Source organism: Myxine glutinosa, chromosome 10, assembly GCF_964187855.1.
Source record: "Myxine glutinosa chromosome 10, kmMyxGlut1.1, whole genome shotgun sequence".
Taxonomy (NCBI): domain Eukaryota; kingdom Metazoa; phylum Chordata; class Myxini; order Myxiniformes; family Myxinidae; genus Myxine; species Myxine glutinosa.
The window spans coordinates 130,445,362-130,462,790 of NC_136270.1; the positions used below are offsets into that span (position 1 = coordinate 130,445,362).

The 17,429-nt window shown below is 39.9% G+C and overlaps 1 protein-coding gene across 1 annotated transcript in view; it reads right to left on the minus strand.

Moving 5' to 3' along the window:
- Positions 1–17,429, minus strand: part of LOC144894093 (protein disulfide-isomerase A5-like) — an 87,924-nt gene that overhangs the window by 7,162 nt on the left and 63,333 nt on the right. The window contains exons 11-12 of the mRNA XM_078786112.1: positions 3,385–3,515; positions 2,976–3,046 (exon numbers count right to left, since the gene is read on the minus strand). Of these exons, the coding sequence (XP_078642238.1) occupies positions 2,976–3,046; positions 3,385–3,515 (202 nt within the window). The remainder of the gene's footprint in view (positions 1–2,975; positions 3,047–3,384; positions 3,516–17,429) is intronic.

The window sequence follows — 17,429 nt, forward strand, 5'->3', positions numbered from 1 at the left end:
TGCAACATGTCAATGACCCTAAACATACCAGTACATCCACCAAGGAATGGCTGAAAAGAAAGAAATGGAGGGTTCTGGAATGGCCAAGTCAAAGCCCAGATCAAAATCCCATTGAGATGTTGTGGGGGGATTTGAAACAAGCTGTGCATGCAATTGTGCATGCTGTGCAACAATTTTTTGTTGAATAAATTATTGCAAAGTCAATTTTTCATTGTTTTTTGTTCAATATTAGATCACCGGTGTCTATAGATACTGTTTAAATGAAGATCAAATATTGATATGTCCACATATGTTAAAAAGATTTTAAAAACATTTCATGGGGTGTACTTACTTTTTCCACATGCGAAATTTGCATTTATGTTTATTTAAATTATACAATGGACTACAAAATGTAAATGTTTCATGATATTTGTTATATTATATCACCTTTATCTATCAATATTGTTGAAATGAAGATCAAATAGCTGTATGTTGAAATATGTTGAAAAAGTCAAAACTTTACATGGGGTGTACTTACTTTTTCACGTGACTATATACGAGGTCGTCACAGAGGAACGGGCTTATTTTAGGTGAGGTTAATGACTGTACCTGAGTTGCTGTGTTGTCATGATTTACACCAATCATAATACACGTATATATATATATATATATATATATATATATATATATATATATATATATATATATATGTATGTATGTATGTATGTATGTATGTATGTATATGTATGTATGTGTATATATATATATATATATATATATTTTTATATATATATATATATATATATATATATATATATATATATATATATATATATATATATATATATATACATACATACATACATACATACATACATATATATATATATATATATATATATATATATATATATATATATTTATATATATATATTGTTGTGGATATGAGGATTGTATTTTTTTTATTGTGTGTTTTATTAATATTGCTTGATTCTGGACCCTCCTGCCTCCAGTGTTGTGTAAAGGTCAAAGGGCGTCCCATAATTAGTCCATAAAGCATACACGTCAGCCAATCATAGATTTCCCCCTGGTTGATAGTTATATCTTTATTATGTGTATTAGGGTAAGGCCTTGTCTCCCATTAAGATGACACTCCATTGCACCAAGTGAAATAGAGTAGATTCCTTTCACTTTCCCCTTTCATCATTGCCAAGCCTCGATTGCCAATTACATCCCCTCCAAAACCACCATTGAACATGTGCTCGGGTCGGGGAAGAAAGGCGTGCCCGCCCATCGTCATCAAGGGCGGAGCTAGAGGGCCGTGCCAACCAATCAGGGCCGAGGTGAGCACACCGATGGGCGTGTCCTAAAGGCCGGCGGCTTGATCGCCGGAGGCGCTATAAAAAGCGCGCGCGCAAGGTCCTGCAGTAGAAGAGAGATCATCCAGAGAGAACATTAGAGAGATCATCCAGAGAGAACATTAAGGAGATCATCCAAAAAGAGCATCCAGCAGCGATTCTTGTCCAAAAGAGATCATCGAGAGAGATCATCCAGAGAGATCATCGAGGGAAGCACAACGCCTGCTATTCGTCGCCTTGCTTGCCAAAGTTGGACCAAGCAAGAGAGTTGGGCAAGAAGCAAGCACGTTGTTCAGTTGTGTGGTTGGACCAGACGAGTCCTGGCAAAGCACGCGACGTCCACGCAGCAGGAGCAGCAGCCACAGCAGCTTCAGATACAGCAGCTTGGGGCCTGGACGGCAGTTTGGAGCGGGGCCGCGAAGGAACGGCGGCTGCCCAACGCGCCGATCGTGCTGCAGCACCCTTGGACCTTCCTTTCCCTCCAGCCATCCACCTCCTGCCTTTCCATCCTTCTTGTGTACGTGAGTTTGTTTTGTTTGTTCTGTCCCTGGGTTAATTAAGTTTGTATAAGCTAGCGTTGCACTGTCTAATATCTTCTGTAAATTATTTTCTTATCTTTCCTTCTTCCTTGGTTACTTTGAGCATGTAAATAATAGGAATAAATTTAGTAGTATTGCCAACTTTTTTTGTCTTCTTCTTCTTCTTCACATCCGTGTCGCTTTTGTCTTTTCCATATTGAATATCTGTGGCGCGATCCGGCCAACGTTCGGGAATCGGGTTAGTCGGGGTAACTGTTAGGGCCGCGGGGCCTCCGCTCGGCAAAAACCAACATCTTATCCACGGTCCGTAACAATAAATATATATATATATATATAATACAAAAAAATCCCAACCCAGATAAAAACTGTCATCCCGGTGTTTCACAGGCAGGGTGTTTCATCAATGCCTGTTCCTTCCGTCCGACGGATGGACATAAAACTGGCGTCCTGTCTACCGGCAAAAGTTGGCGAACATTAAAGCTCCAACGGTGTCCTGTGTGAAGAGTAGATGAGCTATTGCCGGCACCATGGACAAAGTACAAATTCCTGCCCTAGCTACTGCTGGGAGAGGGATGGCACACCGCCCAGCATGACCACATGCCAAAAAACTGCTTTGGCAGAAGCAACACTCTAACAAATTATGGTTCTTCGGATCGGATACATAACCCATGGCGTTTTCAATTCTGCATTTGCACGTCATTGGCTAATTGGAGTAAAGAGGAAGTTATAATACCGAGTCATGTGTTTATGCAAGCAACTTGGATTACAACCAAGATTGGTAGTGGAAGCAAGTACCACCAAGGATGAGGGTAGATATAACCAACATTGTGCAGTGGATGCCCTGGTACTCACAGCATCAGATAGACATTGATTACCGGGCACAGACACTGGGTCTGTTGCCTGTAAATGCATCGCATACAAACTCTCCATCTGGTACGTATGCTCCGAAAAGCACTCTCACTTGACTCAACGAGAACACCCCAATCATTTGGTGAATCATGTTGCTGACACAGTCTCATGCACAGCATGGTCGTCTTGGTGAATAGCATCGGACATTTTTACACCCTTGGGCTGTGGGCCTCGACGCTAATATCAGTACCTTGCGATCACCTTCTAGTTGTCCAGCTGCCGCGGTAAAATGGGGTTTGGCTTGTTTGCAATGGAAGCACCCTGCGATTAACAGAGGACACAAAAATATGTTAAATAACAGAAATAAAAGAGGAAACCAACATGCAGAATTAAATCAAGAAGATAAAGAGTTTGGTTATGTGCATAACACCTGTACGGTAAAATGTAGCATTTTGATAACACGTTGCCAACCTCTCTTTCCGCTCGCATTTCACCAACCTCCACACTTTCCCAATTTTCTCATGTGTGACAGGCCGTATACACAATGAATAGTTGACTTGTTAAAAACAAAAAACAAAAATTAAAGAAAAGTAATGCAGCATGAAAAAAAAATAATGAACACAAGAAGCAACTCATCGTTCACCGAGCTACCAGCTCACATGGTGCATAAAACATGACTAGGCCATGCTTCTTCTTCTTCAGGACGGCTCTGAACGAATCGGCTGTGAGATGCACAACGCTGGACACCAATTCATCCCACGGAGCTTCGGGTGGTGGAGGAGGCTGGGGGCTGCAATGCAAGGAAAATTAAAGGTGCGATACAGGATTGTAGGATAAATTTCAAATTGAATCACTTGTTACAGGAATTCATGAGTTTTCAGACAGCACAAGACTTGTCCCATAGGTATATACATGAAAATATACATGTACATATAATAAAGGGCTTTCCAACAAAAATGTAAATGTTTAGTACATTTTAAGTCACCTAACGCATGCACACACACACACACACACACACACACACACACACACACACACACACACACACACACACACACACACGACCAGAATACCGCATAGGCCAACTAGGCCTGGGCCTAAGGCCCAAACTTCAGGGGAGCCCCAAAATTATGAGTTAAAAAAAAGAAGATATTTTTGTTCAGATCTTGCCCGTGTTCAGGGAAACATCTTGGTTTTAAACTCGGAACAAAGTCGGTTTTAAGCTAGGAACAAAGTCGATTTTAAGCTAGGAACAAAGTGGATTTTAAAGAAGGAACAAAGTCGATTGTAAGCTCGGAACAAAGTCGATTTTAAACTAGGAACAAAGTCGATTTTAAACTAGGAACAAAGTCGATTTTAAACGAGGAACAAAGTCGGTTTCAAACTATGAACAAAGTCGATTTTAAGCTAGGAACAAAGTCGATTTTAAACGAGGAACAAAGTCTATTTTAAACTAGGAACAAAGTCGATTTTAAGCAAGGAACAAAGTCTATTTTAAACTAGGAACAAAGTCGATTTTAAACTAGGAACAAAGTCGATTTTAAACTACGAACAAAGTCGATTTTAAACTAGGAACAAAGTCGATTTTAAACTAGGAACAAAGTCGATTTTAAAATAGGAACAAAGTCGATTTTAAACGAGGAACAAAGTCGATTTTAATCTAGGAACAAAGTCGATTTTAAACTAGGAACAAAGTCGATTTTAAAATAGGAACAAAGTCGATTTTAAACTAGGAACAAAGTCGATTTTAATCTAGGAACAAAGTCGATTTTAAACTAGGAACAAAGTCGATTTTAAACGAGGAACAAAGTCGATTTTAAACGAGGAACAAAGTCGATTTTAAACAAGGAACAAAGTCGATTTTAATCTTGGAACAAAGTCGATTTTAAACTAGGAACAAAGTCGATTTTAAACGAGGAAAAAAGTCGATTTTAAGCAAGGAACAAAGTCTATTTTAAACTAGGAACAAAGTCGATTTTAAACTAGGAACAAAGTCGATTTTAAACTACGAACAAAGTCGATTTTAAACTAGGAACAAAGTCGATTTTAAACTAGGAACAAAGTCGATTTTAAACTAGGAACAAAGTCGATTTTAAAATAGGAACAAAGTCGATTTTAAACTAGGAACAAAGTCGATTTTAATCTAGGAACAAAGTCGATTTTAAACTAGGAACAAAGTCGATTTTAAACGAGGAACAAAGTCGATTTTAAACTAGGAACAAAGTCGATTTTAAACTAGGAACAAAGTCGATTTAAAAATAGGAACAAAGTCGATTTCAAACTCGGAACAAAGTCGATTTTAAACTAGGAACAAAGTCGATTTTAAACTAGGAACAAAGTCGATTTTAAACGAGGAACAAAGTCGATTTTAAACTAGGAACAAAGTCGATTTTAAACTAGGAACAAAGTCGATTTTAAACGAGGAACAAAGTCGATTTTAAAATAGGAACAAAGTCGATTTTAAAACAGGAACAAAGTCGATTTTAAAATAGGAACAAAGTCGATTTTAAAACAGGAACAAAGTCGATTTTAAAATAGGAACAAAGTCGATTTTAAAACAAGAACAAAGTCGATTTTAAAAAAGGAACAAAGTCGATTTTAAGCTAGGAACAAAGTCGATTTTAAACTCGGAACAAAGTCGATTTTAAACTAGGAACAAAGTCGATTTTAAACAAGGAACAAAGTCGATTTTAAACTAGGAACAAAGTCGATTTTAAACTAGGAACAAAGTCGATTTTAAACGAGGAACAAAGTCGATTGTAAGCTAGGAACAAAGTCGATTTTAAACTAGGAACAAAGTCGATTGTAAGCTAGGAACAAAGTCGATTTTAAACTAGGAACAAAGTCGATTGTAAGCTCGGAACAAAGTCGATTTTAAACTACGAACAAAGTCGATTTTAATCTAGGAACAAAGTCGATTTTAAACTACGAACAAAGTCGATTTTAAACTAGGAACAAAGTCGATTTTAAACTACGAACAAAGTCGATTTTAAACTACGAACAAAGTCGATTTTAAACTAGGAACAAAGTCGATTGTAAGCTAAGAACAAAGTCGATTGTAAGGTAGGAACAAAGTCGATTTTACGCTCGGAACAAAGTCGATTTTAAACTCGGAACAAAGTCGATTTTAAACTCGGAACAAAGTCGATTTTAATCTAGGAACAAAGTCGATTTTAAACTAGGAACAAAGTCGATTTTAAAATAGGAACAAAGTCGATTTTAAACTAGGAACAAAGTCGATTTTAATCTAGGAACAAAGTCGATTTTAAACTAGGAACAAAGTCGATTTTAAACGAGGAACAAAGTCGATTTTAAACTAGGAACAAAGTCGATTTTAAACAAGGAACAAAGTCGATTTTAATCTTGGAACAAAGTCGATTTTAAACTAGGAACAAAGTCGATTATTAAACGAGGAAAAAAGTCGATTTTAAGCAAGGAACAAAGTCTATTTTAAACTAGGAACAAAGTCGATTTTAAACTAGGAACAAAGTCGATTTTAAACTAGGAACAAAGTCGATTTTAAACTACAAACAAAGTCGATTTTAAACGAGGAACAAAGTCGATTTTAAACTAGGAACAAAGTCGATTTTAAAATAGGAACAAAGTCGATTTTAAAACAGGAACAAAGTCGATTTTAAAATAGGAACAAAGTCGATTTTAAACTAGGAACAAAGTCGATTTTAATCTAGGAACAAAGTCGATTTTAAACTAGGAACAAAGTCGATTTTAAACGAGGAACAAAGTCGATTTTAAACTAGGAACAAAGTCGATTTTAAACGAGGAACAAAGTCGATTTTAAACGAGGAACAAAGTCGATTTTAAAATAGGAACAAAGTCGATTTTAAAACAGGAACAAAGTCGATTTTAAAAGAGGAACAAAGTCGATTTTAAAACAGGAACAAAGTCGATTTTAAAATAGGAACAAAGTCGATTTTAAAACAAGAACAAAGTCGATTTTAAAAAAGGAACAAAGTCGATTTTAAGCTCGGAACAAAGTCGATTTTAAACTCGGAACAAAGTCGATTTTAAACTAGGAACAAAGTCGATTTTAAACTAGGAACAAAGTCGATTTTAAACTCGGAACAAAGTCGATTTTAAACGAGGAACAAAGTCGATTGTAAGCTAGGAACAAAGTCGATTTTAAACTAGGAACAAAGTCGATTGTAAGCTAGGAACAAAGTCGATTTTAAACTAGGAACAAAGTCGATTGTAAGCTCGGAACAAAGTCGATTTGAAACTACGAACAAAGTCGATTTTAAACTAGGAACAAAGTCGATTTTAAACTACGAATAAAGTCGATTTTAAACTAGGAACAAAGTCGATTTTAAACTACGAACAAAGTCGATTTTAAACTACGAACAAAGTCGATTTTAAACTAGGAACAAAGTCGATTGTAAGCTAGGAACAAAGTCGATTGTAAGCTGGGAACAAAGTCGATTTTACGCTCGGAACAAAGTCGATTTTAAACGAGGAACAAAGTCGATTTTAAACGAGGAACAAAGTCGATTTTAAACGAGGAACAAAGTCGATTTTAAACGAGGAACAAAGTCGATTTTAAAATAGGAACAAAGTCGATTTTAAACTAGGAACAAAGTCGATTTTAAAATAGGAACAAAGTCGATTTTAAACTAGGAACAAAGTCGATTTTAAACTAGGAACAAAGTCGATTTTAAAATAGGAACAAAGTCGATTTTAAACGAGGAACAAAGTCGATTTTAAAATAGGAACAAAGTCGATTTTAAACGAGGAACAAAGTCGATTTTAAACGAGGAACAAAGTCGATTTTAAACGAGGAACAAAGTCGATTTTAAACTAGGAACAAGGTCGATTTTAAACTCGGAACAAAGTCGATTTTAAACTCGGAACAAAGTCGATTTTAAACTCGGAACAAAGTCGATTTTAAACTAGGAACAAAGTCGATTTTAAACGAGGAACAAAGTCGATTTTAAACTAGGAACAAAGTCGATTTTAAAATAGGAACAAAGTCGATTTTAAACTAGGAACAAAGTCGATTTTAAACTAGGCACAAAGTCGATTTTAAAATAGGAACAAAGTCGATTTTAAACTAGGAACAGTCGATTTTAAACTAGGAACAAAGTCGATTTTAAAATAGGAACAAAGTCGATTTTAAACGAGGAACAAAGTCGATTTTAAACTAGGAACAAAGTCGATTTTAAACTAGGAACAAAGTCGATTTTAAACGAGGAACAAAGTCGATTTTAAACGAGGAACAAAGTCGATTTTAAACGAGGAACAAAGTCGATTTTAAAATAGGAACAAAGTCGATTTTAAACTAGGAACAAAGTCGATTTTAAAATAGGAACAAAGTCGATTTTAAACTAGGAACAAAGTCGATTTTAAACTAGGAACAAAGTCGATTTTAAAATAGGAACAAAGTCGATTTTAAACGAGGAACAAAGTCGATTTTAAACGAGGAACAAAGTCGATTTTAAACGAGGAACAAAGTCGATTTTAAACTAGGAACAAGGTCGATTTTAAACTCGGAACAAAGTCGATTTTAAACTCAGAACAAAGTCGATTTTAAACGAGGAACAAAGTCGATTGTAAGCTAGGAACAAAGTCGATTTTAAACTAGGAACAAAGTCGATTGTAAGCTAGGAACAAAGTCGATTTTAAACTAGGAACAAAGTCGATTTTAAACTAGGAACAAAGTCGATTTTAAACTACGAACAAAGTCGATTTTAAACAAGGAACAAAGTCGATTTTAATCTTGGAACAAAGTCGATTTTAAACTAGGAACAAAGTCGATTTTAAACGAGGAAAAAAGTCGATTTTAAGCAAGGAACAAAGTCTATTTTAAACTAGGAACAAAGTCGATTTTAAACTAGGAACAAAGTCGATTTTAAACTAGGAACAAAGTCGATTTTAAACTACGAACAAAGTCGATTTTAAACGAGGAACAAAGTCGATTTTAAACTAGGAACAAAGTCGATTTTAAAATAGGAACAAATCCGATTTTAAACTAGGAACAAAGTCGATTTTAATCTAGGAACAAAGTCGATTTTAAACTAGGAACAAAGTCGATTTTAAACAAGGAACAAAGTCGATTTTAAACTAGGAACAAAGTCGATTTTAAACGAGGAACAAAGTCGATTTTAAACGAGGAACAAAGTCGATTTTAAAATAGGAACAAAGTCGATTTTAAAACAGGAACAAAGTCGATTTTAAAAGAGGAACAAAGTCGATTTTAAAACAGGAACAAAGTCGATTTTAAAATAGGAACAAAGTCGATTTTAAAACAAGAACAAAGTCGATTTTAAAAAAGGAACAAAGTCGATTTTAAGCTCGGAACAAAGTCGATTTTAAACTCGGAACAAAGTCGATTTTAAACTAGGAACAAAGTCGATTTTAAACTAGGAACAAAGTCGATTTTAAACTCGGAACAAAGTCGATTTTAAACGAGGAACAAAGTCGATTGTAAGCTAGGAACAAAGTCGATTTTAAACTAGGAACAAAGTCGATTGTAAGCTAGGAACAAAGTCGATTTTAAACTAGGTACAAAGTCGATTGTAAGCTCGGAACAAAGTCGATTTTAAACTACGAACAAAGTCGATTTTAAACTACGAACAAAGTCGATTTTAAACTAGGAACAAAGTCGATTGTAAGCTAGGAACAAAGTCGATTGTAAGCTGGGAACAAAGTCGATTTTACGCTCGGAACAAAGTCGATTTTAAACGAGGAACAAAGTCGATTTTAAACTAGGAACAAAGTCGATTTTAAACTAGGAACAAAGTCGATTTTAAACGAGGAACAAAGTCGATTTTAAACTAGGAACAAAGTCGATTTTAAAATAGGAACAAAGTCGATTTTAAACTAGGAACAAAGTCGATTTTAAACTAGGCACAAAGTCGATTTTAAAATAGGAACAAAGTCGATTTTAAACTAGGAACAGTCGATTTTAAACTAGGAACAAAGTCGATTTTAAAATAGGAACAAAGTCGATTTTAAACGAGGAACAAAGTCGATTTTAAACTAGGAACAAAGTCGATTTTAAACTAGGAACAAAGTCGATTTTAAACGAGGAACAAAGTCGATTTTAAACGAGGAACAAAGTCGATTTTAAAATAGGAACAAAGTCGATTTTAAACTAGGAACAAAGTCGATTTTAAAATAGGAACAAAGTCGATTTTAAACTAGGAACAAAGTCGATTTTAAAATAGGAACAAAGTCGATTTTAAACTAGGAACAAAGTCGATTTTAAACTAGGAACAAAGTCGATTTTAAAATAGGAACAAAGTCGATTTTAAACAAGGAACAAAGTCGATTTTAAACGAGGAACAAAGTCGATTTTAAACGAGGAACAAAGTCGATTTTAAACTAGGAACAAGGTCGATTTTAAACTCGGAACAAAGTCGATTTTAAACTAGGAACAAAGTCGATTTTAAACTAGGAACAAAGTCGATTTCATTTCCTGTATAGCTTATTCTGGGTAGACAATAACAATTTCAGCATCAAATAGATGATTACCTCTGCCACCAAAGGTGGATGAGGTTATGTTTTCACCCCTGTCTGTTTGTTTGTTTGTGAGCAGGATATCTCAATGTTGCGGACGGATTCAGGTGTGGGATTGAGGTGTTTCTCCACGCATGGCTGGTGGACGTCCTCTCTCGTCATAGTCAACGTGTGGCCCTGAATGGATTTCTCTCATCTCCCCTTCCTGTTCTGGCTGGAGTTCCCAAAGGTAGTGTTCTGGGCCCTGTGCTTTTTCTGGTTTTCATCAGTGATCTCTCCGACTCTCTGGAAAATACACTCTATCTCTTTTCTGATGACTCCACTCTCTGCCGCTCCATACCTCATCCCTCAGATCGGCAGTCTGCAGCCTCCTCACTCTCTGCAGACCTGGACAAAATCATAGACTGGTCAAACAAGTGGAACATGTCTTTCAATCCTGACAAATCTCACTCTATGTCTCTCCGAAAAGTTCGTCTGGACAACCCTCCCATCCACTTTCTGAATAATCCTCTCCAAGAAGTTCTGTCACTCAAGCTTTTGGGTCTCACTATTTGCCATGATCTTACCTGGGAAAACCTCATTTCCAATCTGGCATCCAAAGCCTGTCGCCGAATGGGCATCCTTCGTCGTGCGAAGTCCTTCCTTGGCACACCTGAGCTCCTCACCACATATAAGGCTTTCATCCGCAGCTCAATGGAATACTGCTCTCCCCTCTGGGCTGGTGCTCCTGCCTCACACCTAGCTCAGCTTCACGCTGTTGAAACCAAAGCTTTCAGAATCATTGGAATCTCCCGCGATTAAGCTAACTCCGAGGGCCTTTCACTTACTCACCGCAGGCAGGTTGGTGGTCTTTCCGTCTTCTACCGACTCCTCTCCGGCCTTGCCCCCCAGCTCTCTCTGGGCTCTGTCCCCCAAATATCCCTACAGGTCGCACAAGATCTGCCAGCAACCCTCTTATGGTTAAACTGCCAAAATCAAGACTCTCTGCTCACCTTCACTCCTTCATTCCTCTTTTCTCCCACCTCTGGAACAAACTCCCTCACTCTCTTCAATCCCACTCCACCCTCCAGGTCTTTAAAACTGCTGTTCACCACCATCTCTTATCTTCCCCCATCCAAAACCTTGATCTTTTCTACCCCCGCTAATTTCACCCCAAATCTACTTTTTTGAAATACCAGCTTCTTTCCTGGAAGTCCTTGCAGTGTCCTTGTGTTTTATACTTCTCCCACACCCCCCCCCCTTCCCACGCCTCCTCCCCCGAAGCCCCCTCCCTCCCACAGATCTGCCGATGTCCCTGTTCTCAAATGTTGTGTTTGTGTGGTTCCCCTTCTCTCCCCATCTTGTCTACCGCTCCCCTTATTATATAATTTGTTTGTCTGTTTGATTTTTTTGTGTGACAAATGCTCTTTTTCACGTGTGATAAGATAAGCTCTTTCACGAGCCTCGATTCTGTATACAAAAAAAAAAGAAGAAAAAAAAAGACGAAACATGGTGGACAGGTTGGGTGTGTGACAAGGACGAATTGATTTGATTTCGGCAAAGATCCGAATTCGCATCTGAATACGAGAAGTTAAAAATTTTAAAAGCGATTCTTCACCATTGAGAAACGGGGTCAAAAACGATATAAAGCATGACATTTCAAAAAGTTGTGTACGGATTCAGACAAAACTTGGTGGATGAGTTGTGAAGGTGACAAGAACATGCTGATTATATTTTGGTTCAGATCCGGATCAGGATCCGGCCTATCGGTGGAATACAAGATGCAAACGGCGAGGTCACGCCGTCACGCCGTTGGAGATCACGGCGAGGTCACGTCTTTTCGAAGCTGCTCCATGCGCTCACGCTTTCGAAGCTAAGTGATATTTCTCAATTGTGTTTTTGTCGAGACTGTATCTATCTTTCGGTGTATGTACCTATAGAGTATCTTTTGGAAAATTTTCGGTGCTAATTTTTCGTACATGTATACACAATCGTCGGTTAATGGTATCGAGTATTCTGCGGCCTAGTACTCGTAGGCTTAGACTACCGTACCGTCTCCGACCTTGTGGTTTGTTTTTCTCTCAGCGATTCGTCGAATGTGCTGAAATTATTTTCGTTCTCTGTTTCGTACCAGTCGTTCACCCCGTACCTCCTTGTTTAATATCTGTACTCACAAAAAAAAAAAAAAAAAAACCCCCAAAAAAATATTTCCTTCCCAGGTCTTATTCGTTTATTTGTTGTTCTTTTTGTTCGTTCGTTCTTCGTTCGCGATGACGCGGTTAGAAATGTATAATCTCTCCCCTGAACAACTATTTTCTCTCATATATTATAACACCCTTTTCTTCTTTTCCTACAAAAGGATGCTTTCGTCTTGCTCACCAAATCTATTCATTCCAAAAAATATATATAATACCATCTCTTACAGTTCCTCCTTTCTACATTCCCTAAACTATCCAGAACTCCATCCCTCCTCCAGTGTCCTCAAACGTATTTTTGACTCGAAGGTCTCAAACTCATTTTGCAAAAATTGTTCGTTTCCCATGAATCGTACACTTTTCAAAATCCAATCTCACCCCTCCCCTCCAAATCCTCCCCATCACCCATCCCTTTCAAATCTCCCCCCTTGCCCCTTCCCTCCCCTCCCTCCTAAACTCCCCCCACACCCCTCCCCTCCGAGACTCTCCCTCGCTCCTCCCCTCCTAGACTCCCCTCTCACCCCTCCTCCTCAAAGCATCCTCCCTGCTTCTTCCTCCTTCCAACTTTCACCTTCATCTCCCCAAACCTTCTGCCTTGCTCTTCCCCCTCCTCAAATAACACCTCACTGTGCCTCACCCAATCTCCATCAAACCTTTTGTCCACCCCATTCTTCCCTTTCTCCAAGCTATTCTGAAATCTCTGACACACCTTCAACAGCTCTCCCTACCTCTTCCTCCTCTTCCACATCTTACCCTACCCCTCCCCCCGCCTGTTCTGGACCCGATGCTCCCCCTTCCTCTTCATTAACGGTATGGACCTCAAACATCCGGGACCTTCGCTCAAACTTGACTGACCTCTCCATACAGGTTGCTTCTGACAAACCAGATGTGATCTGCTTAACAGAAACTTTCCTCCTTCATGATGTCTCTGATGCCTTGGTATCTCTCCCAGGTTACTCCCTCCTCCGGTATGATAGACCTGAGCCTCGTCCTGGAGGTGGGGTTGCTATCTTTATAAAAAACTCTCTTCCTCACTCGCCCTCCACTGCCCTCTCTCCACCTCACCCCCAGGAATACCTTTGGCTACGGCTTCCCCTTCGCTCCCACCTTTTGTTCATATGTGTGTTGTACCGTCCACCAATCAGCGATGACTCCATCTACATCTCACTGTCTGATAATATGGACCAACTTCTATCTACCCATCCCAACTCTCTCTTCCTCATATGTGGTGATTTCAATTGTCACCATGCCAGTTGGCTGGGTGTGGGTACCTCTCTCACCAGCCATGGCTCTTCAGCAAAGGACTTCTGCGACTCACTGGGACTGACACAATCTGTCAATTTCCCGACCCGGATCTCAGTCAACGGAGCATCTTCTCTTCTGGATTTGGTTATGACAAACTTCCCTGAAAATGTCTGCTGCTCTTCTTCTGCTCCAATCGGCTCTTCTGATCATGTGCTTGTCAAAGTGGACATCTCTCTGACCATTCTCAGAGAGCCTCCTCAGCGTCGACGAGTCTGGCATTTCACTCAGGCCAACTGGCACGGTCTTCAAGCAGCTATCAATCATCTGGACTGGTCTCCCATCTCTACCGCCTCTGACATCAACTCATCCTGGGAATTCTTTCAAAGTAAATTGCTCTCTCTCATGCACAGATTTATACCATCTCGTCTTCAGTTGTCATACCCTTCCTCCCGTCCATGGTACACGGAATCTTGTGGTGAGGCTGTTGCCCTGAAACAACTTGCTTTCGTCTCCTGGAAAGCAAATCCAACGGAAGGAAATCTCATTTCCTTTCACAAAGCCCGAAACAAGTGTGTGTCCACCCTCAGGAGAGCCAGGAAACAATATCTCACCATTCTCAAGACCGAACTCTCTTATCTGTCTCCCTCTTCCAAATCCTGGTGGCGTCTGGTCAAATCTGTTTCTGGTGTTTGTTCCCCCTCCATCCCCTCCCTCACCTCAAACGGCTTAACGGCTGACTCCGCACGTGAAAAAGCTGAATGCCTCAACTCTGTGTTTGCCTCTAAATCTTGTGTCCCAAACCCATCCCTCTCTGTACCCACCGTACCCAGCTGCTCCTGGACTCTGTGTCCTTTCCTCCTGACAAGGTGGAAAAGTTTCTGTCAACCCTCGACTCTGATTCTGCAACTGGTCCTGACGGCATCAGCCCACGGGTCCTAAAATCATGTTCTTCTGCTCTTTCACTCCCTCTTTCTGTTCTCTTCACCCTCTCTTTTGCTCAAGGTCATCTGCCATCTTGCTTGGAAATCAGCCAACATCACCGCTTTGCACAAAAAAGGTGCAAAAACAGATCCCAGCAACTACAGACCAATCAGCCTTCTCCCAATTATCAGCAAAGTCATGGAATCCATCATTGCTTCAGATATTAAATCTTTCCTCTTCTCCAATGGCTTGATCTCTGATCATCAATTTGGTTTCAGACCTGGTCACTCTACTCTGGACATGCTGCTTCTGCTTTCTCAACAATGGATGGAGGTCCTCAACGCCAAACAGGAAATTAGAGCTGTCTCCCTTGACATTTCACGTGCCTTCGATACGGTCTGGCACCCTGCTCTGCTCTCCAAACTCTCCTCCTTTGGTATCCATGGAAATCTCCACGCATGGCTGGCGGACTTCCCCTCTGGTCGTAGTCAACGTGTGGCCCTGAATGGGTTTCTCTCATCTCCTCTTCCTGTTCAGGCTGGAGTTCCCCAAGGTAGTGTTCTGGGCCCTGTGCTTTTTCTGGTCTTCATCAATGATCTCTCTGACTCTCTTGAAAATCCTCTCTATCTCTTTGCTGACGACTCTACTCTCTGTCGCTCCATTCCTCATCCCTCAGATCGGCAGTCTACAGCCTCCTCACTCTCTGCAGACCTGGACAAAATCACAGACTGGTCAAACAAGTGGAACATGTCTTTCAATCCTGACAAATCTCACACTCTTACAATGTCTCTCCGAAAGGACCGACTGGACAACCCTCCCATCTACTTTCTCAACAATCCTCTCCAAGAAGTTCTGTCGCTGAAGCTTTTGGGTCTCACTATCTGCCATGATCTTTCTTGGGAAAACCACATTTCCAAGCTGGCCTCCAAAGCCAGTCGCCGACTGGGCATCCTCCGTCGTGCGAAGTCCTTCCTTGGCACACCTGAGCTCCTCACCACATACAAGGCTTTCATCCGCAGCTCAATGGAATACTGTTCCCCCCTCTGGGCTGGTGCTCCTGCCTCACACCTTGCTCGGCTTCACGCTGTTGAGGCCAAAGCTTTCAGAATCATTGGAATCTCCTGCGATGTAGTCAACGCTGAGGGCCTTTCACTCTCTCACCGCAGGCAGGTTGGTGGTCTTTCTGTCTTATACCGACTCCTCTCCGGCCTTGCTCCCCCAGCTCTCTCTGTGCTCTGTCCCCCCAATATTCCTTCAGGTCGCACAAGATCTGCCTGCAACCCTCTTATGGTTAAACTGCCAAAGTCTAGGCTCTCTGCTCACCTTCACTCTTTCATTCCCCTTTTCTCCCGCCTCTGGAACAAACTCCCCCACTCCCTTCAATCCCACTCCTCCCTCCAGGTCTTTAAAACAGCTGTTCACCACCATCTCTTATCTTCCCCCATCGAAAACCTTGATCTTTTCTACCCCCGGTAATTCACCCCAGAGTCCTTGCAGTGTTCATATGTTTTAATCCTCTCCCACCTCCCCCCAAGTCCTCCCGATGTCCCTGCTCTCAAATGTTGTGTTTGTGTCCTTCCCCCTCTTCCCCCTCTCTTTTGTGTCCTTCCCCCTCTCTCCCCATCTTGTCTGCCGCTCCCCTTGTTTTTTGTGTTTTGTGTGTCGGTTTGTCTTTTTGTGTGATTAATGTTAGCTCTTTCACGAGCCTCGATCTTGTATACAAAAAAAAAAAAAAAAAAACTTCAGCCTGGTGGAGGTATGCACTCGACCGAGTGTTGTTCTCATTACCTCCACTACCAAAGGTGGATGAGGTTATGTTTTCAACCCTGTCTGTCTGTTTGTCTGTCTGTGTGTTCGTTACTTGGCAAATGTATATTTTTTTGACAAGTATGTTTATCACTCCAGTTTGTGTGTGTTTGTCTGTCCGCTCACTTAATCTTGCCTGCAGGTCATAATTTTAAACCGATCTTCAATAAACTTCACTAAATGGTCGAGTTCGCGGTTGGACAAATCCTATATATTTTTGAGGTCAACAACCTTTTCAAATTTCTAAAATCCTCAATTTTCATCCGATTTACTTGAAATTTGAATAGGACTTTCATATCAGCGAACTGAATTCAACCACCAAATATTGTTGAGATCAACATAGGCCTCAGGCCAACCACTATTATCAAATTTCTAAAATCCTCAATTTTCATCCGATTGACTTTAAATCTGAATAGGATTTGCATATCAGCTTGCTGAAACCAACCACCAGCTATTTTTTTTTAGGTCAACATAGGCCAAAAGGTCAACATAGGCCAAATTTCTAAAATTGTCAATTTTCATCCGATTAACTAAAAATTTGAAAACGATTTGCAGATCAGGTCACTGAATTCAACCACTAATTATTTTGGGGGTCAAAAGGATGCTCTACTGATTGCCATTCTACTTTGTTCTGTTTTGCCAAGTGTTGCTCTATGAATGATTTTTCATTTGTCTGTTTGTTTGTGAACAAGATATCTCAAAAAGTTGCGGACGGATTCGGATGAAATTTCGCAGAGAGGTAATGTATGTGACATGGACGACATGATTAGAATTTGGTGAAGATCCGCATTCGGCTAGTATAATTTTTAAGTGATTCTTCACCATTGAGAGAGAGGGACAAAACCGATATATGGCAAGATATCTCAAAAAGTTATAGACGGATTTGGATGAAACTTGGTGGAGAGGTTGGGTGTGTGACAAGGACGAATCGATTCCATTTTGGTGAAGATCTGAATATGGATTCGGATACGAGATTGATTTAATTTTTGAAGTGCTTCTTCAGCATCGAGAGATCGGGCTAAAAGCGATATATAATATGATATTACAAACAGTTATGGACGAGTTATGAATAATATTGGGGGATG